Source organism: Symphodus melops, assembly GCF_947650265.1.
Source record: "Symphodus melops genome assembly, chromosome: 23".
Lineage (NCBI taxonomy): Eukaryota > Metazoa > Chordata > Actinopteri > Labriformes > Labridae > Symphodus > Symphodus melops.
The window spans coordinates 2,360,848-2,383,547 of record NC_136713.1 but is presented as its reverse complement, the minus strand read 5'-3'; the positions used below and the strand labels follow the sequence as shown (position 1 = coordinate 2,383,547).

Here is a 22,700-nt window from a genome sequence, read left to right as displayed (position 1 = left end):
TGTTCATTCAGTTTGTGTTCAAAGACTGCAGCAGTTTTGTGCCCAGTATCCTCTGCACTCTTCTTTCATCCTGTGCATTTTATTGATTTTGTATTCTGACTGCAGGATTCTTATTGAGGGTTAAAGGTCTTCAGTAAACTCAACCTGGGCCTGATCTGACTGTGGTCACTCTGCATCAGGATCTGCTGAACTCCCTTTTTTTTTTAGCAAAGAGACTTTATACTCTAGACACAAAATAACAAGTAGACTCTCTCACTCTCCATCAGTTTATTTATTACAAGGTTACACATGAGCTGTGTGAAGAACTTGAGCTACCCAACACAGCAGCCTCCAAGGAAACAGAGTGACAGAGAGAAGAGAAGATATCAGGAGAGAAGAAGGATCCTTACACTGTAACTGTTTCATATAAAGCCTTTACATTCAAACATCATAGCTGCTCCCAACTTACTCCTTCATCTGAAGGGTTTTTCTCCTGTGTGAATGAACATGTGTCGAGTCAGATTTCCCTTAAATCTAAAACTGTTATCACACTTGGAGCAGCTGAAGGGTTTCTCTGCACTGTGAACTAACATGTGTTGGTTCAGATTTCCTCGATGGATAAAACTTTTACCACACTCTGAGCAGCTGAATAGTTTTTCTCCACTGTGAACTAACATGTGTTTGGTCAGTTGTCCCTTAGAAATAAACATTTTTCCACACTCGGAACACCTAAAGGGCTTTTCTCCTGTGTGAATGAACATGTGTTTGTTCAGATTTCCTCTATGGGTAAAACTTTTACCACACTCGGAGCAGCTGAATGGTTTTTCTCCTGTGTGAATAAACATGTGCTGGTTCAGATTTCCTCGATGTGTAAAAGTTTTACCACACTCCAAGCACATAACTGGTCTCTTGACAGACTGTATTTTCTTATTTTTAAAGTTTAGGTCTGTCAGATGTTCTTTTGTCTCATGCCAATCATTACTGAAATCAGTCTCTGGTTCATCAGAGTCTTCAGTCTGGACCTCAGTCTCAGATGCATCAGAGTCTTCAGTCTGGACCTCAGTCTCAGATGCATCAGAGTCTTCAGTCTTGACCTCAGTCTCTGGTTCATCAGAGTCTTCAGTCTTGACCTCAGTCTCTGGATTATCAGAGTCTTCAGTCTTGACCCCAGTCTCTAGTTGTAAACGTCTCTCTGGATCTGAGTCCCTCTCAGGTTCTGCTCCTCCACAGTCCTCTCCATCAGCTCCTGTTTCCATCTGTTCAGTTTGTCTGTGATGAAGCTGTGAGGACTGAGGTTTCTCTTCATCATCTTCACTCTTCACAGAGACAGGAGTGAAGGGGAACTTGGTGGTATCAGCCTCCTCCAGTCCTTGAAGCTGACTGATCCACATTTCCTCATGTTCTTCTTTAATGTGTTGGGGCTTAGTGTCCTCCTGGTCCAGAATGTGGCTCCACTCCTGCTCAGGTGGAAGCTCTTCTTTACACACCAACAGCTGCTGGACATCTGCAGGACAAAGTAAAAAAAACATTAGCATATATAAGTATGTTAGTAATTTATTCACCAATTTGAACAAATTCATCATTGTTTAGAAAAGTCTCTTCAGGGATGAATTGTAGGACATAATTTAAATGAAAGGAAAAGGTCTTTCTCGTTATTCAAATAAACTCAAAAAACAAATGTAGGGGCATAGGAAAGTGACGTCAGACTTGAGTTTCCAGACAGAACGCACTACACATCCAGTACAATAGGTGGGGTGGTGCATCTTAAACGCTGGTACAAACTTTAGCTCCCATTGTGATACAAATGGCGATCTGCGTGGACCTTTCCAAAGCACACTGAACTTCCAGCGAGTCTGACGCAGCAACTCTATAACCAGAGCTGCCAAGTCTCACGCATGACACCACGACACTATTTCTGAGTGAGAGTCACTCAATTAAGCATCTCTCGTCCTCACATTCCTCCTATTTCACACAGTAAGAGTCAAAAAAGTACCTTTTTCTGTTTCCCCCCTTTAATATCTTGCCTCACCTGTTTCTTGCTGTACTTGGTGCCATACTTTGCCTATGACTGGCTTACCCAGACAGAACCATAACCAGTGGTTAACTTGTAAACCCTGAGGTCTCGGCCAAAGACTGTAAACATTAAGATCCCAACACACTGAGAGAGAGAGTGCTGTTCTGGCAATGCAGGCGAAGACAATACATCACAAAACACTTAAAAACATGCACAGAGCATCGGGCACAGCAGTCACAACAAAAATCAACTGAAGAGAAACATAGACTTGCAGTGTGCATCTTTCTCATGTTTGTTTTCACTTAAGAAAAAGTAATTCTATATGGCAATGTCGCTGTGCAAATTCACAGGCTATATGAGTAATTTATTCACCAATTTGTGTGCTCAACTCAAAGGGATTAAAGCAGTCTGTTGATGTGATTTGGACATTTAAATCCATTCATTTTCTACAATCTAAAAAGGAAAATAAGATAAACCACTACGTCTATCGCAATTAACTGGAAAAATGAAGCCACTGAGGTGACAAAAAATACTGTAATATGTAAAATACGTTTGTAATTTTTATTAACCAAAATAAAAAGTAACTTGTGATGAATTGCATTAACTCATAATCAACCTCATTCGCATTGAACACCATGTTCCTGCTGCTAATGTTCCCATTTTTTCCCCCATCATAACCATCAGACCCCCCCACCCCCGCATCAGTCAAACGATACCCACGCAACCTCTCCTTACTTTTTTAAGCACATACTTGGCCTACTCTTTGAACTCTATGCAGATGTATACAAAAGTAAACAAGTGTTTAAGTTGTGCTCTATGTTTACTGTGCATCTTACTACATATATCAGCAAGTCTAAGAACGATGTACCAGCGCAGCCCAACTTAAATATATTCCCCACCACTTTGATTGGGGACAGAAGACGGAGCTTCAGGCCAAACTAGTATGATCTTCATCCATGGCTCGAGTATTCTGCTGTAATGGACTCTACATGTTGCTTTGCATGTAGACATTTCAGTACACCAAATGCCCCAGACACTGTTTTTGTTTCACCACCTGGGTTTCGAAACTGGAAAAAAACAGCAACTACGAGAGATGCAGGGTTTTCAGTTTATGCAAAGTCTAAACGACACAAGTGTGCAATGATACCATGGAGGGATAATCAAAGAGCAGTTAAAACTGATGCAACATTAGCAGATCTCCTTGACAAAGAACATGCTAAACAAGCACAAGAAAATCAGGCATACATTAAAACAATTGTGAAAGTGCTATAACTTACAGCTACACAAAACATACATGGCAGAACAAGAGAGCTGCAACATTTAAGCGACACACGTTGGGCATGCCGATTTCCAGCCCTATGCAATATTATGAACACTGCACCTGTCCTGAAACGACTACTGCAACAGATTGTTCAAGAACATCATGGTGAAAAAAAACTGTTGAGGCCCGTGATCTTCTACTTCCAATTGACTTTGAATTTGTTGTGCACCTAGTGACCATGCGTAAGTTGTTTGGGGAGACAAAGCTACAGTCTGACATGTTACAGTCAGAAAGTGTTGATCAACACACACATCAATTAACACATTGTATTTGTACCCTGTACTGTATTTTTCATTTCATGAGGTTCATCAATGTAACACAGTTCCTTTCACACTGAATCTAATAAAATGAATATTAAAAGGCACACTGTTGTACCCTGGTGTTCACATTGTTGGCAGACCTCATTTGTACCCAATACTGTATTTTTTTTAACTCTCTTGCACTGTCCCCCTCTCTTGAACAAAACATATTTTACAAGATTTTGATGATTTAGGACATGAGCTCCATCAATTTAAGAGTTGTGGACATAAATATACGGAGTTGTAACATTAAAACTCTTGTAAAATGAAATGTTTATGATTTTAAAATAAAACAAATGCATAATATTTAAAAGTAATTTATAGAGCTATCACTTTGACGAGTTAATTAGATGCATCAATTACACCACAAATTAACACGTTATTAAAAAATTGACGCAAGATTAATTATAGCACACTTGAATAAAAAATTCACTGCACATTTTAACCAGAAACCATAGACTGTAAGAAAGGCACATTTCAAACTTGGCCCATTAAAGGACCCGTACTTGTCAGTGCCTCTTCATACATGCCTTGCTAGCCAAACCAAACAAAGCAGGACTGAGGTGAAAATGTTGTGTCCATTCACTCTGATGGAGGACAGAGATCGGTTCATTTAAAAAGTCAAAAGGGTGGAGACAGCGAGAAAGACGAAAGACAGCCAGGTCACTGTGTGTCTGCAAAGACCCAGGTTCTACATTTCCCCGATAAAAGATTTGAGGAAAGAAACGAGACACGGAATTGTTAATGACTTTAAGTCTGTATTTCTCTGCTGCGCACAGCCCTCTCTGAAACAAAGCTTAACTGAGTAATAAAGAGTCACGTGTCAGTGACAGAGGAGATTCATTGCTGAATGTCTTTCATTGTTGGTTTTGTTTGTTTGTGATTTTCTCCTTTGTGGAATATATTAGTTAGCGGTTAGCTGCTATCATGTGATGCTATTACAGCTATTGGCATCCGGCTTACGGGTGGCTGTGGAAACACATACGAGACCAGGTTTAATCGAACCGAACTGTACTGAGCCGGACCAGACTGCTGTGTGGATACAGGGCTTAAAGGCTCTGCTCTCTGAAACACGTTTCCAGCAGTGGGAAGAAAACCTACCTGCTCTGTGCAGTTTGATTTCAGGTGTTAAAATCACACCCAGCAGTTTTCTTTGTCGGTGGAGCTCCTCTTCGTATCCACATGTTGTTGTTGTTTGTCCTGATGTATCTCTGAAAACCGCAGCGAGCAGCCGCCGTCTGAAGAGCTCTTTAAGATCCTGAAACCCGGACATCTGACCCAAAACATCCAAGACTGACGGGAGGAAAACTCAACTCAACGTTACTCTGACTACCTACAACCTTCTTCTTCTTCTTCTTTTAGTTTAATGGCGGGTTACAAACATATCTTAAAGGTGTATACCGCCACCTACTGTACCGGAGTATGTAGCTTGATTTTATATTTCTCTATTTAATATCAAATAAATGAAAATAAAATTAAAAATAAATTAAAAAAATAAAAAAATAAATAAAATAAAATAAAATAAAAATAACAATAAATAAATAATGACCTAAATCCGATTATATATCTCTACATCTTTCAAAAATTGTATCACAGCTTTCTGTGTTTTCTTGATTCCTTCTCCTGAAGTTCCAAGCAATCCCTCAATACTCCATTTCCTTCCTACCTCTCTTATCTTTTGATTTAGTCTGATCCTCATTCTTCTATATTTTTTGCAATGGAACAATACGTGTTCAACGTTTTCTGTGACTCCACATTCCTCACATTCATCTGTTTCTCTTTTACCTAACAAAAACATTGTGTTATTCAACCCTGTATGGTCAAATCTCATTTTAGTTAAAATTGTCTCCTCTCTTCTATTTTTCCTATTTACTCCTTGTGTATTTATAGATTTCTGTAAATTGTAATATTTCCTCCCATTTTTATTCCTGTCCCATCTGACTGGCCATTTCTTTGTCATTTCTTTTTTGATCAATGCCTTAATTTCGCCTTTACCAAAAGGATACCTACAACCTTAAAGACACACGTGCACACTAAGACAACCCCGGAAACTACACACATACATGTGAAAGAGCCGGAAATAGACGCTACATCCTAGCGATGGGCGCTCGCTTGAAAACAGGAAATAGCAAGACAATCTGATATGACGTTTCAAAATAAAAGCGATAGGAAATATGGAACATACACTTCAAGGCCTTTTTCAGATGAAATTAAATCAGCTGTTTGCAAAGAATAATTTTAGTTCAAACTTTCGGTTCACCACATCACAGACAATCTGATGTGGAATTTAAAAATAAAAAAACGTGAAAATCACTTAGATTTCAGAGTGAATAATTACATTGTTGTGAGGTGTAATGGGGGGAGGAGGATGTGCAACATTTATTAAGGAAATAAACCATTCAGAGTGGTGAGTAAAGGGAGGGAAGAAGAATTCTTTGTCATAGAAATGTGGATGGATTTAGGACAGATTACTATCATCAGTTATTATAATTCATGCCAAAAACTAGATCTCAACTAATGAAAGCAAATACAGGGACAGGCTGAAGGCTGAGGTTTGAAATAATGACAAATGTAAATATAAAGTAAATATAAAGTCTGGGTTACATTTAGAGAAGGAACTGGACTAGTTCAGACAATTTAATTACTTAATTACTTATTTACTTTTGTTTGTTAATAATAATTATACATTTATTGGATATAGTGCTTGTCTAAATACACAATGAGTTCAACACTCATATTTTATTTTGTTCTATTTAGAAAATTAAAATGTGGGTGTATTTTTTTTTAATCAGAATATAATTTTTTTATTGCCATTTATTTTTATTGCAAGTACATTTACACATACAAGGAATTTGTCTTTGTGTTTTGGTGCAACAACAGTTAAAGGAAACAAAGCAAACATAGCAAACACTTAAATAGTAAAGTATAAAAAGCATTACAAACAAGGACGTACCTAATGTTGAGTGCTGTTTAAGGAGCTTCAGCAGCAAAAATCCACTATAGAGCTATTCTATGTTGAGCCAGAGGACATTGAGGCAATGGACGTGCATGTGCCATCTCAGCTGCAGACATTTTGTGGCTATATGAAAATTCATCAGGTAATGGTTTTCAGTTCTCTCCCAACATATAATTTCTGATATTAATTTCATACTATAAATGATTTTTATTTTTTTCAGATCATCTCTGAAAAGCCAAGCCAAATGTCTTGGAGGATCCTGAGCTGTTTCTGCTTAGTACCTAATGCCTGTAAATGCTTCAGTCCAGAAACAGTGCTGTTTCAACCATGGGAAAGCACTTGCCCCTCAACCAGCACATTGCTTCCTGACAAATCCCACAATTTAGGTCTGCACAAAATTCTGGACTTACATGAGGGGTTCATTGGTCAGTGGTGTGCAGTCAACTACGATTGAGATGTGTACCCTGGCATCATACAAGATGTTGATGGTTAGAGCAGTGCTCTTGTTAAAACAATGAGCTGCAGAGGTAACAATCGATTCTTTTGGCCATCAAGAGATGACATCATCTGATACCAACCTGTGGATGTAATAGGCCTTATCCCTGAGCCTTTACCAGTCAAAACGTCACATGGAGATTGAAGCGTCAGTCTGGCAAAAATTGGTTGAAACCCTATATTGAACATATGTGCACCACACACACGCACGCAATCACACACATGCAGGGACAGAATTTTGAATAATCTACTATAAAGTAGGACACAAAGAGTACAAGGTACAGCTAGATTACAAATCAACAACTCATCATCTGAGAGACCGATTAGAATTTTTAAAATCTTTGTCAATTAATTGCTGTGATTTTGATTAGCATTTATTACTTTAAACAAATTTACATTGTCTATAATTTGATTTGTTAAAGCACAGTTTGTTCTTAAGAATCTTTTACAATGAATTCATGAAATTCAGATTACCCTTTTATTGCCTGAACCTATTATTTTATTCACACTTTGCATTTCAACAGAAATATTTCAAATAACTATGTTTACTGTTTTCAAATTAAGAGTTTCTTCATGATGTCCCGGACTCCGCCGCTTAGCTTGAACAATTCACATGCTACCGTTCGGACAGAATCCTTTTTAAAGGAGGAAAGAAGAAAGGTGGTGGGGTCTGTGTTTACATCAGTGATGCCTGTTGTCAGGAGGATTTTGACCATGCAAATCTCAAGACGGTTTTACCCCACTTCCATCAACACATGAACTTCCCCACAAAAGAAGGTAACACCTTAGACATGATTTACACATCTGTTAAAGGTGAATACAAGGCGTCACCCCGCCCCCAGATTGGCCACTCTGACCACATCAGTGTAATGCTAATGCCAGCTTACAGACCCAGGGTTAAAGTCAGCAAACCGGTTCTGAAGCAGGTCTGTGTGTGGCCAGAGGGGGCTTCTGCTGCACTTCAGGACTGCTTTGAAACCACAGACTGGGAGATGTTTAAGCAGGCAGCCACCTACAACAACCACACAGACATTGAGGAGTACTCTGACACTGTTACCTCCTACATCAGAAAATGCATTGATGATGTCACCACCACCAGAACCATCACCACCCGGGCTAACCAGAAGCCATGGCTGACAGGAGAGGTACGCGGGCTACTGAGGGCCAGGAACATCACCTTCAGAGCTGGAGATGCAGTCGGCCTGAGAACAGCGAGGGCCAACCTGTCCCGTGGCATCAGGAAAGCTAAACACAGCTACTCACTTAAAGTAACCAGACACTTCAAGGACAACAGAGCTGCGCAGAGCCTGTGGCGTGGTATCCAGACCATCACGGACTACAAACCCAAACCACAGACCTGTGACAACAACACCTCTCTGCTGAACGACCTAAACAGCTTCTTTGCCAGGTTTGAAGCAAACAACAGCATGCCCGCACAGAAGACCACCCCTCCTCCCCACGACCAGACCTTGTGCCTGACTGCAGCCAGCATGAAGAGAACCTTCTCCAACATCAACACCCGCAAGGCTGCAGGTCCAGACAACATCCCTGGCTGTGTGCTGAAGGACTGTGCAGAGGAGCTCAAAGATGTCTTCACAGACATTTTCAACACTTCTCTGAGGCAGACTGTTGTTCCAGCATGCTTCAAAACAACCACCATTATACCCATTCCAAAGAAGCCATCACCATCCACTCTCAATGACTATAGACCCGTTGCACTGACCCCCATCATCATGAAGTGCTTTGAAAGATTAGTCATGGCCAACATCAAATCCACCCTGGACCCCTACCAGTTTGCATACCGGGGCAACAGATCAACCGAGGATGCAATCTGCTCTGCTCTCCACCCAGCCCTCACCCACCTGGACTCCAAAAACTCATATGTCAGAATGCTGTTCATAGACTTCAGTTCAGCATTCAACACCATCATCCCTCAGCAGCTGATTGGCAAACTGGACCAGCTGGGGCTCAGCACTTCCCTGTGCAACTGGCTGCTGGACTTCCTCAGCAAGAGGCCTCAGACTGTGCGGGTTGGTGGCAACGCATCAAAAACCACCATCCTGAGCACCGGGGCCCCCCAAGGCTGTGTGCTCAGCCCCCTGCTCTTCACGCTGCTGACCCACGACTGCACTCCATCCTTCAGCAGCAACCACATTGTGAAGTTCGCGGACGACACAACAGTGGTAGGTCTCATCTCCAACAACGATGAGACGCACTACAGGATGGAGGTGGGCCAACTGGCCACATGGTGCAAAGACAACAACCTCTTCCTGAATACCGACAAGACCAAGGAGGTTGTTGTCGACTTCCGGAGGGCCCCCATTCCCAAACCCCCCCTGACCATCGACGGTGCTGCTGTGGAGAGAGTGAGCTGCACCAAGTTCCTGGGGGCCCACATCAGTGAGGATCTCTCCTGGACAGCAAACACCACATCACTGGCCAAGAAGTCCCAGCAGCGCCTCTACTTCCTCCGTAAGCTGAAGAGAGCACGAGCACCCTGACCCATCATGTGCTCCTTCTACAGAGGCACCATCAAGAGCATCCTGACCAGCTGCATCACTGTGTGGCTGGGGAGCTGCACTGCTGCAAACCACAAGACCCTGCAGCGCACAGTGAAGGCGGCTGAGCGGATCATCGGTGTCCCGCTCCCCTCTCTTCTGGACCTCTACGGCACCCGCCTCACCCGCAAAGCAACCCGCATTGTGAGTGACCCCACCCACCCCTCACACAGCCTCTTCAGCCTCCTGCCATCGGGGAGACGGTACCGCAGCCTGCGGGCCGGCTCTACCAGACTGAGAAACAGCTTCTTCCACCAAGCTGTCAGGAAGCTGAACTCTCTTCCCTCCCCTCTGCCCCCATGAACACTGAACACTGGAACCTCCTCCTGTTTGAACATTGAAACAGAACCCTGGTCACTTATTGCACATTGCACGCATGCACAAGTTTCACTTTTCTTATAATCTTGTTTTATACTCCATTCTATTTAACTTAGTACTTTTGCACATTTAGGTTTATTAATGTAAATATTATTTATCTTTTTTACCTTGTTTTATTTTATTTACCTTTTTTTTATCTACATTGCACCGTGGGGAGGGGGGAAACGTAATTTCGATTTCACTGTATGTCTGACATATTTTGGAATTGACAAATAAAGAACCTTGAACCTTGAAATATGTCTCGAAATTATCTGTTTGAAAATTAAGCAGGGAGGTTTACTTACCCGTCATACCCTGTTTAAATATTTGTAAGATGATATGAATGTGTCTTGAATAAGGACATATTATGTTCTTCTCTGCTTTGAGGTTAATGAACTTCTGTTGAGACATGTCCTTTTTTATCTCAGTATGGTGACTTATAGGGTATTACTTTCACTGGGTTGCATTTGATTGGTTAAAAACATAAACATCTATTGTTGTTACTTCACAGATTATATTTTAGATTGATATTAGATATACTTAACAGAACAGGATTTTATGCCGATTAAAATGTAATTAAGGAAACTCAGTGAGTACAAAGTTGTTTCTTTGACTAAAATATGGTTGTTAATACTGAAAAATGAATGTTTGAATCAATATTTTAAATAAAGCAGAACATTTCAGTTTTTTCAGTTTTTACGGCCCTCGCCTCTGGAACAGCCTGCCGGAGGACCTCAGGGCCGCAGAGAACGCTCATATTTTTAAGAGCAGGCTCAAGACCCACCTTTTTAGTCTAGCTTTTAAATAATATTTATTCATTTTATCTGTTATGATTTTAGCATTTTATGTTTACTTATATCTTACCATTATTTTATTGGTTTTAGCTTTATTCAGCTTATTGTTTGGCCTCATTTTAAAGTTTTATGTATTTTACGTTTCTTGCCAGTGTTTCCTCCGAGGGAGCCCTCTGTGTCGGGAGCAGTGGAGGGCTGTGGCTGCCTGGGTGCCGTCCTGCGGTGCCTGGGTGGAAGTCAGGGGTCTCTGCCCCGCCTCCTCTGGGCACCCTGTGATGGTGCCCCTGATGGCCGCGGCCGATCTGCTGCTCTCGATGCAGACGGCTCCTCTTTGGCGTTTACTTACCTGGTTCATCCGTACTCAGCCTTCTGTCCATATTATTGATGCTGGTGTGTGTGCATGTGTGTGTTTGTGTGTAGGTCTGCGTGTGTGTGTTGGAGAGTGGGGTGGCTTGTGAGTATGAGTGTGATACTGTTTGTATGCGTGGGGGGTGGGGGGAGGGTGGGAATGATTTTAATGTGATTTTAATGTGATTTTAACATGTAAAGCACTTTGTGCTACTTTTAAAGTATGAAAAGCGCTTTATAAATAAAGATTGATTTGATTTCAGTACATTTTTTTTTACTTTGTGTTGTTTATACTTTACAATGTTTGAATGTTTGTAATGCTTCTTGTACTTTATCATTTAAATGTTTGCTTTGTTTCCTTTAACTGTTTTTGCACCAAAACACCAAGACAAATTCCTGTGTATTGTACTTGGCAAAAAAAAAAAAAAAAAAAATGAGTCTGATGAAAAACAATACACACACATTTTGATTTTCTAAATAGAACATAAAATGAGTGTCAAAGTCTTTGTGTATTTAGAAAAGCACTGTATAAAATAAATTTAAATTCTTAACAAAAGTAAATGAATTAAATTGTCTGAACTCATCCAGTTTCTTCTAGAAATGTAAACATGGCTTTCCATCCTCATTTAACACGAGTCATTATTTCAACCCCACCTTTTCTCAGCTCTTCATTTAGCTTTTCTCTTTGGGATTGAAATCTCTGACAGGGTAAAGAACATGTTCTCTCGTCCCTTGCTCCTGTCCACCATCACACAAACCTGTCTGATGTTATCCTATTACGTGCTGAACTGTTTCCTGTATGCATAATAATTATGTTCCTCTACCATCATTTATACACACCAAGTGACTTTCAATAGACTCTTTCAAAAGTTCTTCTATTATTTCCCTGTTTGCGTCGCTTTTCTTTGCTCCCCACAATGTGCTGTGTGAGTTGTCTATGTTCCATATTTCAGATCTCTTTTATTTTGAAACGTCATATCAGTTTGTCTCGTGATTTCCTGATTTCAAGCAAGCATCCACCGCTAGGATGTAGCGTCTATTTCCGGCTCAGGTTGAGATGGATGCAAGTAGAATATGATATTCCCCCGGCTTCAGCAGGGGAGGGGGAAACGTGTCAGTCCTGCTGACCTGTAAGCCTTTGGGAATGGAGCTTACCACAACGCCAAAATGTCCTTGACGTGCAGAAATGGCTGACTCAGTCAAAAAAGGATTTCAAAAGATTTATTTAAAAGGTTAAACATCCGACACTGTTCTTTTTCTTAAAACTCAAAATCAATAAAGTTAAATGAAAAAGAAAAGTAAAAAATAAGATTTCAAAGTTTAACACACAGTTTAGTGTGTGAACTCCTCTGTGTGAGTGATTTAAACAAAGAGGTGCCTTCGAGGGCACTGAGGTGTCATACAGCATCTGAACTCTCAAAAGCAATTGAGGTCACATCACCTGTATCAAAGTTCAAACTGAGGCGTCTTACATTCACACGAGCAAGTTGGTTTGTGGTTTTGCTTTTCTCGCAGGTGCAAAGGCACCTAACGAATGCATGCATGCATGATGAATGGAACATGTAAAAGCACTTAGGATTATATGATATATGAGTTAAATGATACATGGATTGAAGGGTCATAGAAGAAATAAACTCAAAAATAATAAAACGAATTCAACGATTGCATAACACTTTCTGATCTGTAACAGACAGAATAAAGTAGACACAAGATTACGGTTTACATAAGAAGAATCCGTAGGTCAAACACAACAAATGAAAGAATTCACACGTTTAAGACAAAATGTCAAAACTTGAAAACTGAAAACCAAGAACAACTCCAACAAACAGACAACCGGACAAGATGGTTTAGCACCAGCTGTTTCAAGGACAGTTACTGGCAGAGTCTGCTCAGACCTCCCCTTTATTCTCATGTTGGAGATTTGGATTTCTTTACGTCAGAAAGAAACAGAACCCCTCAGGGAAAACTGGCAGAAAAGTTTCAGGTTCACACCAGAAACCAAGAGTCATTTGCTGAGCTTGTGAGAAGGTATTCTTATTGTCTTCAAAAGGCAACGGTTCTTAAACTTCTCTTGTTCTCTGAAAGGGTTAATTTGGTATCTGGGTTAATGCCACTGCAAAGTTAAGAGGGCATTCAAAGAGACGTCACAGTGGAGATCTCTCTCTCTCTCTTTTTCCTCTCTCTGGTTAACTACAGAGTATCCAGACCTGCGACCTGTATTCAAGGGGTACAGAGCTAAAGCGATCAATCGTTGAGTAGTTTGTTTCAAATGCTGATGGTAAAGGTGGAAAACATACCTCGCAGCCTGGTGAGCTGGGATACATGTGAAGGATAAAATTAGACTTTTTTAGCTTCCTCCTGTTTGTGAACTTCACTGTGTTTCTTCAGAATCCCCTTCTGTCTAAATCTGTTTCCACACTCAGAGCAGCTGAAGGGTTTCTCTCCACTATGAATGAACATGTGTGAGGCCAGATGTTGTCTTCGTTTAAATCTTTTACCACACTCAGAGCAGCTAAAGGGTTTCTCTCCACTATGAATGAACATGTGTGAGGCCAGATGTTGACTTTGTTTAAAACTTTTACCACACTCGGAACAGCTGAAGGGTTTCTCACCACTGTGAACTAACATGTGTGTGGCCAGACTGCCTATCCAGGTAAATCTTTTACCACACTCGGAACAGCTGAAGGGTTTCTCTCCACTGTGAACTAACATGTGTCGGGTCAGATGTCCTCTTTGAATAAATCCTTTGCCACACTCAGAGCAGCTGAAGGGTTTCTCTCCACTATGAACTAACATGTGTGCGGCCAGACTGCTTCTATGAACAAAACTTTTACCACACTCGGAGCAGCTGAAGGGTTTCTCTCCACTGTGAATTAACATGTGTCGGGTCAGATGTCCTCTTTGAATAAATCCTTTACCACACTCAGAGCAGCTGAAGGGTTTCTCTCCACTATGAACTAACATGTGTGCGGCCAGACCGCTTCTATGAACAAAACTTTTGCCACACTCAGAGCAGCTGAAGGGTTTCTCTCCACTATGAACTAACAAGTGTGCAGCCAGACTGCATCTATATGTAAAACTTCTATCACACTCCGAGCAGCTGAAGAGTTTCTCTCCACTGTGAACTAACATGTGTGCGGTCAGAGTCTGTTTTCTGTTAAACCTTTTACCACACTCAGAGCACCTATGTTGTCTCTTTCCAGTCTCTAGTGTCTTATTTTTCAACTTTAATTCTGACAGATCGTCTCTTGTCTCTTGCCAATCATCACTCTGATCAGTCTCAACCTCAGTTTCAGGTTCATCAGAGTCTTCAGTCTTGACCTCAGTCTCTGGTTCATCAGAGTCTTCAGTCTTGACCTCAGTCTCTGGTTCATCAGAGTCTTCAGTCTCGACTTCAGTATCTGGTTCATCGGAGTCTTCAGTCTTGACCTCAGTCTCTGGTTCATCAGAGTCTTCAGACTTGACCTCAGTCTCTGGTTGTAAACGTCTCTCTGGATCTGAGTCCCTCTCAGGTTCTGCTCCTCCACAGTCCTCTCCATCAGCTCCTGTTTCCATCTGTTCAGTTTGTCTCTGATGAAGCTGTGAGGACCGAGGTTTCTCTTCATCTTCTTCACTCTTCACAGAGACAGGAGTGGTGTCAGCCTCCTCCATTCCTTGAAGCTGACTGATCCACACTTCCTCATGTTCTTCTTTAATGTGTTGGGGCTTAGTGTCCTCCTGGTCCAGAATGTGGCTCCACTCCTGCTCAGGTGGAAGCTCTTCTTTACACACCAACAGCTGCTGGACATCTGCAGGACAAAGTAAAAAAACATTAGCATATATAAGTATGTTAGTAATTTATTCACCAATTTGAACAAATTCATCATTGTTTAGAAAAGTCTCTTCAGGGATGAATTGTAGGACATAATTCAAATTAAAGGAAAAGGTCTTTCTCATTATTCAAATAAACTCAAAAAACAAATGTAGGGGCATAGGAAAGTGACGTCAGACTTGAGTTTCCAGACAGAACGCACAACACATCCAGTACAATAGGTGGGGTGGTGCATCTTAAACGCTGGTACAAACTTTAGCTCCCATTGTGATACAAATGGCGATCTGCGTGGACCTTTCCAAAGCACACTGAACTTCCAGCGAGTCTGACGCAGCAACTCTATAACCAGAGCTGCCAAGTCTCACGCATGACACCACGACACTATTTCTGAGTGAGAGTCACTCAATTAAGCATCTCTCGTCCTCACATTCCTCCTATTTCACACAGTAAGAGTCAAAAAAGTACCTTTTTCTGTTTCCCCCCTTTAATATCTTGCCTCACCTGTTTCTTGCTGTACTTGGTGCCATACTTTGCCTATGACTGGCTTACCCAGACAGAACCATAACCAGTGGTTAACTTGTAAACCCTGAGGTCTCGGCCAAAGACTGTAAACATTAAGATCCCAACACACTGAGAGAGAGAGTGCTGTTCTGGCAATGCAGGCGAAGACAATACATCACAGAACACTTAAAAACATGCACAGAGCATCGGGCACAGCAGTCACAACAAAAATCAACTGAAGAGAAACATAGACTTGCAGTGTGCATCTTTCTCATGTTTGTTTTCACTTAAGAAAAAGTAATTCTATAATGGCAATGTCGCTGTGCAAATTCACAGGCTATATGAGTAATTTATTCACCAATTTGTGTGCTCAACTCAAAGGGATTAAAGCAGTCTGTTGATGTGATTTGGACATTTAAATCCATTCATTTTATACAATCTAAAAAGGAAAATAAGATAAACCACTATGTCTATCGCAATTAACTGGAAAAATGAAGCCACTGAGGTGACAAAAAATACTGTAATATGTAAAATACGTTTGTAATTTTTATTAACCAAAATAAAAAGTAACTTGTGAGGAATTGCATTAACTCATAATCAACCTCATTCGCATTGAACACCATGTTCCTGCTGCTAATGTTCCCATTTTTTCCCCCATCATAACCATCAGACCCCCCCACCCCCAGCATCAGATAGGGAAAACAAGTCAAACGATACCCACGCAACCTCTCCTTACTTTTCTAAGCACATACTTGGCCTACTCTTTGAACTCTATGCAGATGTATACAAAAGTAAACAAGTGTTTAAGTTGTGCTCTATGTTTACTGTGCATCTTACTACATATATCAGCAAGTCTAAGAACGATGTACCAGCGCAGCCCAACTTAAATATATTCCCCACCACTTTGATTGGGGACAGAAGACGGAGCTTCAGGCCAAACTAGTATGATCTTCATCCATGGCTCGAGTATTCTGCTGTAATGGACTCTACATGTTGCTTTGCATGTAGACATTTCAGTACACCAAATGCCCCAGACACTGTTTTTGTTTCACCACCTGGGTTTCGAAACTGGAAAAAAACAGCAACTACGAGAGATGCAGGGTTTTCAGTTTATGCAAAGTCTGAACGACACAAGTGTGCAATGATACCATGGAGGGATAATCAAAGAGCAGTTAAAACTGATGCAACATTAGCAGATCTCCTTGACAAAGAACATGCTAAACAAGCACAAGAAAATCAGGCATACATTAAAACAATTGTGAAAGTGCTATAACTTACAGCTACACAAAACATACATGGCAGAACAAGAGAGCTGCAACATTTAAGCGACACACGTTGGGCATGCCGATTTCCAGCCCTATGCAATATTATGAACACTGCACCTGTCCTGAAACGACTACTGCAACAGATTGTTCAAGAACATCATGGTGAAAAAAAACTGTTGAGGCCCGTGATCTTCTACTTCCAATTGACTTTGAATTTGTTGTGCACCTAGTGACCATGCGTAAGTTGTTTGGGGAGACAAAGCTACAGTCTGACATGTTACAGTCAGAAAGTGTTGATCTGGCAAGAGCTGTTGACTTAGTGAATGTCTTAGTCCAGACATTGAAAGACCACAGGCAAGTCTTTGATAAGTTGTGGGATGAAGTATTGGATATTTGTGAGCAGTGTGATTCTGCTCCATCAGTGTCAAAACGTCAGACAATGCCAAGCCCTAGACTCAGTGGCTAATGCACACTAAGCACTGTTGGTCAGAGGGAGGCAGAACGTGAGAAAGATGTGTTTCACACATCATTTTTCTATCCTGTAATTGATAACATGCTAAGTGAGTTGAACAGACATTTCTCCAATACCAAATGTGAACTCATGACAAACATACAGCCTCTCAACCCCCAGAGTGATGGCTTTGTCTCTTCGTTTGACTGTTTGTATAATGCAAGCATTGATGATTCAAAGCATGAGCTCCATCAGTTCAACAGAGTTTTGAACAGAAAAATACAGAGTGGGGAAGTTAAAGCCATGCAGTGCACTTGAGCTGGTTTGTTGAACCATACAGAGAAGTTTTCTTTGAGCTCTTTAGACCCTTCCTGTCAACGCAGTTTCTCCACTCAGAAACAGATGAAAACCTTCCTGTGGTCCACCACTACTGATAGGAGACTCCGTGATCTTGGTGTCCTGAGCAAAGAGTCCAGAAGGACCAAGGCTCTGGAGCTTCATGTGTTTGTGCACCGTGTTGCCAAACAACACAATCCTGTTGCTGTAATGTAGTGTATACTACAACACACACATCAATTAACACATTGTATTTGTACCCTGTACTGTATTTTTCATTTCATGAGGTTCATCAATGTAACACAGTTCCTTTCACACTGAATCTAATAAAATGAATATTAAAAGGCACACTGTTGTACCCTGGTGTTTTGTTCACATTGTTGGCAGACCTCATTTGTACCCAATACAGTATTTTTTTTAACTCTCTTGCACTGTCCCCCTCTCTTGAACAAAACATAATATATAATATTTTGATGATTTAGAACATGAGCTCCATCAATTTAAGAGTTGTGGACATAAATATACGGAGTTGTAACATTAAAACTCTTGTAAAATGAAATGTTTATGATTTTAAAGTAAAACAAAATGCATAATATTTAAATGTAATTTATAGAGCTATCACTTTGACGAGTTAATTAGATGCATCAATTACACCACAAATTAACACGTTATAAAAAAATTGACGCAAGATTAATTATAGCACACTTGAATAAAAAATTCACTGCACATTTTAACCAGAAACCATAGACTGTAAGAAAGGCACGTTTCAAACTTGGCCCATTGAAGGACCCGTACTTGTCAGTGGCACGCCTCTTCATACATGCCTTGCTAGCCAAACCAAACAAAGCAGGACTGAGGTGAAAATGTTGTGTCCATTCACTCTGATGGAGGACAGAGATCGGTTCATTTAAAAAGTCAAAAGGGTGGAGACAGCGAGAAAGACGAAAGACAGCCAGGTCACTGTGTGTCTGCAAAGACCCAGGTTCTACATTTCCCCGATAAAAGATTTGAGGAAAGAAACGAGACACGGAATTGTTAATGACTTTGTTTATGTCTGTATTTCTCTGCTGCACACAGCCCTCTTTGAAACAAAGCTTAACTGAGTAAGAGTCACGTGTCAGTGACAGAGGAGATTCATTGCTGAATGTCTTTCATTGTTGGTTTTGTTTGTTTGTTTTTCTCCTTTGTGGAATATATTAGTTAGCGGTTAGCTGCTATCATGTGATGCTATTACAGCTATTGGCATCCGGCTTACACGCCGCCTACAAAACAGGGCACGGGTGGCTGTGGAAACACATACGAGACCAGGTTTAATCGAACCGAACTGTACTGATCCGTACCAGACTGCTGTGTGGATACAGGGCTTAAAGGCTCTGCTCCCTGAAACACGTTTCCAGCAGTGCAAAGAAAACCTACCTGCTCTGTGCAGCTTGATTTCAGGTGTTAAAATCACACCCAGCAGTTTTCTTTGTCGGTGGAGCTCCTCTTCGTATCCACATGTTGTTGTTGTTGTTCGTCCTGATGTATCTCTGAAAACCGCAGCGAGCAGCCGCCGTCTGAAGAGCTCTTTAAGATCCTGAAACCCGGACATCTGACCCAAAACATCCAAGACTGACGGGAGGAAAACTCAACTCAACGTTACTCTGATTACCTACAACCTTAAATACACACGTGCACACAACCCCGGAAACTATCTGTGAAAGAGCCGGAAATAGACGCTACATCCTAGCGATGGGCGCTCGCTTGAAAACAGGAAATAACAAGACAATCTGATATGACGTTTCAAAATAAAAGCGATAGGAAATATGGAACATACACTTCAAGGCCTTTTTCAGATGAAATTAAATCAGCTGTTTGCAAAGAATAATTTTAGTTCAAACTTTCTGTTCACCACATCACAGACAATTTGATGTGGAATTTAAAAATAAAAAAACGTGAAAATCACTTAGATTTCAGAGTGAATAATTGCATTGTTGTGAGGCAACATTTATTAAGGAAATATACCATATATATATATATATATATATATATATATATATATATATATATATATATATATATTTACTTTTGTTTGTTAATTTCCCTCGGGATCAATAAAGTATCTATCTATCTATCTATCTATCTATCTATCTAATAATTATACATTTATTGGATATAGTGCTTGTCTAAATACACAATGAGTTCAACACTCATATTTTATTTTGTTCTATTTAGAAAATTAAAATGTGGGTGTATTTTTTTTATCAGAATATAATTTTTTTATTGCCATTCATTTTTATTGCAAGTACATTTACACATACAAGGAATTTGTCTTTGTGTTTTGGTGCAACAACAGTTAAAGGAAACAAAGCAAACATAGCAAACACTTAAATAGTAAAGTATAAAAAGCATTACAAACAAGGACGTACCTAATGTTGAGTGCTGTTTAAGGAGCTTCAGCAGCAAAAATCCACTATAGAGCTATTCTATGTTGAGCCAGAGGACATTGAGGCAATGGACGTGCATGTGCCATCTCAGCTGCAGACATTTTGTGGCTATATGAAAATTCATCAGGTAATGGTTTTCAGTTCTCTCCCAACATATAATTTCTGATATTAATTTCATACTATGAATGATTTTTATTTTTTTCAGATCATCTCTGAAAAGCCAAGCCAAATATCTTGGAGGATCCTGAGCTGTTTCTGCTTAGTACCTAATGCCTGTAAATGCTTCAGTCCAGAAACAGTGCTGTTTCAACTGTGGGAAAGCACTTGCCCCTCAACCAGCACATTGCTTCCTGACAAATCCCACAATTTAGGTCTGCACAAAATTCTGGACTTACATGAGGGGTTCATTGGTCAGTGGTGTGCAGTCAACTACGATTGAGATGTGTACCCTGGCATCATACAAGATGTTGATGGTTAGAGCAGTGCTCTTGTTAAAACAATGAGCTGCAGAGGTAACAATCGATTCTTTTGGCCATCAAGAGATGACATCATCTGATACCAACCTGTGGATGTAATAGGCCTTATCCCTGAGCCTTTGCCAGTCAAAACGTCACATGGAGATTGAAGCGTCAGTCTGGCAAAAATTGGTTGAAACCCTATATTGAACATATGTGCACCACACACACGCACGCAATCACACAAATGCAGGGACAGAATTTTGAATAATCTACTATAAAGTAGGACACAAAAAGTACAAGGTACAGCTAGATTACAAATCAACAACTCATCATCTGAGAGACCGATTAGAATTTTTAAAATCTTTGTCAATTAATTGCTGTGATTTTGATGTAGCATTTATTACTTTAAACAAATTTACATTGCCTATAATTTGATTTGTTAAAGCACAGTTTGTTCTTAAGAATCTTTTACAATGAATTCATGAAATTCAGATTACCCTTTTATTGCCTGAACCTATTATTTTATTCACACTTTGCATTTCAACAGAAATATTTCAAATAACTATGTTTACTGTTTTCAAATTAAGAGTTTCTTCATGATGTCCCGGACTCCGCCGCTTAGCTTGAACAATTCACATGCTACCGTTCGGACAGAATCCTTTTTAAAGGAGGAAAGAAGAAAGGTGGTGGGGTCTGTGTTTACATCAGTGATGCCTGTTGTCAGGAGGATTTTGACCATGCAAATCTCAAGACGGTTTTACCCCACTTCCATCAACACATGAACTTCCCCACAAAAGAAGGTAACACCTTAGACATGATTTACACATCTGTTAAAGGTGCTTACAAGGCGTCACCCCGCCCCCAGATTGGCCACTCTGACCACATCAGTGTAATGCTAATGCCAGTTTACAGACCCAGGGTTAAAGTCACCAAACCGGTTCTGAAGCAGGTATGTGTGTGGCCAGAGGGGGCTTCTGTTGCACTGCAGGACTGCTTTGAAACCACAGACTGGGAGATGTTTAAGCAGGCAGCCACCTACAACAACCACACAGACATTGAGGAGTACTCTGACACTGTTACCTCCTACATCAGCAAATGCATTGATGATGTCACCACCACCAGAACCATCACCACCCGGGCTAACCAGAAGCCATGGCTGACAGGAGAGGTACGCGGGCTACTGAGGGCCAGGAACATCGCCTTCAGAGCTGGGGATGCAGTCGGCCTGAGAACAGCGAGGGCCAACCTTTCCCGTGGCATCAGGAAAGCTAAACACAGCTACTCACTTACAGTAACCAGACACTTCAAGGACAGCAGAGCCTGTGGCGTGGTATCCAGACCATCACGGACTACAAACCCAAGCCACAGACCTGTGACAACAACACCTCTCTGCTGAACGACCTAAACAGCTTCTTTGCCAGGTTTGAAGCAAACAGTAGCATGCCCGCACAGAAGACCACCCCTCCTCCCCACGACCAGACCCTGTGCCTGACTGCAGCCAGCGTGAAGAGATCCTTCTCCAACATCAACACCCGCAAGGCTGCAGGTCCAGACAACATCCCTGGCCGTGTGCTGAAGGACTGTGCAGAGGAGCTCAAAGATGTCTTCACAGACATTTTCAACACTTCTCTGAGGCAGACTGTTGTTCCAACATGCTTCAAAACAACCACCATTATACCCATTCCAAAGAAGCCATCACCATCCACTCTCAATGACTATAGACCCGTTGCACTGACCCCCATCATCATTAAGTGCTTTGAAAGATTAGTCATGGCCAACATCAAATCCTCCCTTCCCTCCACCCTGGACCCCTACCAGTTTGCATACCGGGGCAACAGATCAACCGAGGATGCAATCTGCTCTGCTCTTCACCCAGCCCTCACCCACCTGGACTCCAAAAACTCATATGTCAGAATGCTGTTCATAGACTTCAGTTCAGCATTCAACACCATCATCCCTCAGCAGCTGATCGGCAAACTGGACCAGCTGGGGCTCAGCACTTCCCTGTGTAACTGGCTGCTGGACTTCCTCAGCAAGAGGCCTCAGACTGTGCGGGTTGGCGGCAACGCATCAAAAACCACCATCCTGAGCACCGGGGCCCCCCAAGGCTGTGTGCTCAGCCCCCTGCTCTTCACGTTGCTGACCCACGACTGCACTCCATCCTTCAGCAGCAACCACATTGTGAAGTTTGCGGACGACAAAACAGTGGTCGGTCTCATCTCCAACAACGATGAGACGGACTACAGGATGGAGGTGGGCCAACTGGCCACGTGGTGCAAAGACAACAACCTCTTCCTGAATATCGACAAGACCAAGGAGGTTGTTGTCGAC

The 22,700-nt window shown here is 41.3% G+C and overlaps 3 protein-coding genes across 4 annotated transcripts in view; 1 reads left to right on the top strand and 2 right to left on the bottom strand.

Moving 5' to 3' along the window:
- The window catches only part of LOC306818947 (uncharacterized protein), a 118,398-nt gene extending 99,240 nt beyond the window's left edge, over window positions 1-19,158 (bottom strand). Inside the window, exons 1-2 of one of the 2 annotated variants that reach the window (XR_013778408.1) lie at window positions 18,902-19,158; window positions 12,922-14,909 (exon numbers count right to left, since the gene is read on the bottom strand). Coding sequence is in view for 1 of the 2 variants with exons in the window: in XM_079336699.1 (XP_079192825.1) it covers window positions 13,459-14,909; window positions 18,902-19,076 (1,626 nt within the window). In the remaining variant the exon portion in view is untranslated. Of the gene's footprint in view, window positions 1-12,326; window positions 14,910-18,901 lie in introns of those variants that run through there. The other variant, XM_079336699.1, reaches the window with a different exon arrangement.
- The window catches only part of LOC306818941 (NLR family CARD domain-containing protein 3-like), a 109,116-nt gene that overhangs the window by 83,797 nt on the left and 2,619 nt on the right, over window positions 1-22,700 (top strand). The window lies entirely within an intron of this gene.
- LOC306818952 (uncharacterized protein) lies at window positions 248-5,677 on the bottom strand. Its single transcript, XM_079336704.1, has 3 exons — window positions 5,627-5,677; window positions 4,715-4,953; window positions 248-1,483 (listed from the first exon to the last, which is right to left on the bottom strand). Exons 2-3 carry the CDS (start codon window positions 4,884-4,886, stop codon window positions 453-455), a joined length of 1,203 nt encoding a protein of 400 aa, XP_079192830.1. The 5' UTR covers window positions 4,887-4,953; window positions 5,627-5,677; the 3' UTR covers window positions 248-452.

What these genes read in the sequence shown, in the direction of transcription:
- LOC306818952 (XM_079336704.1), bottom strand. Translation starts at nt 4,886, where the DNA reads ATGTCCGGGTTTCAGGATCTTAAAGAGCTCTTCAGACGGCGGCTGCTC. An exon ending in AATCAAACTGCACAGAGCAG is followed by an intron (nt 1,484 to 4,714) that starts GTAGGTTTTCTT and finishes TTTGTCCTGCAG; the next exon opens with ATGTCCAGCAGCTGTTGGTG.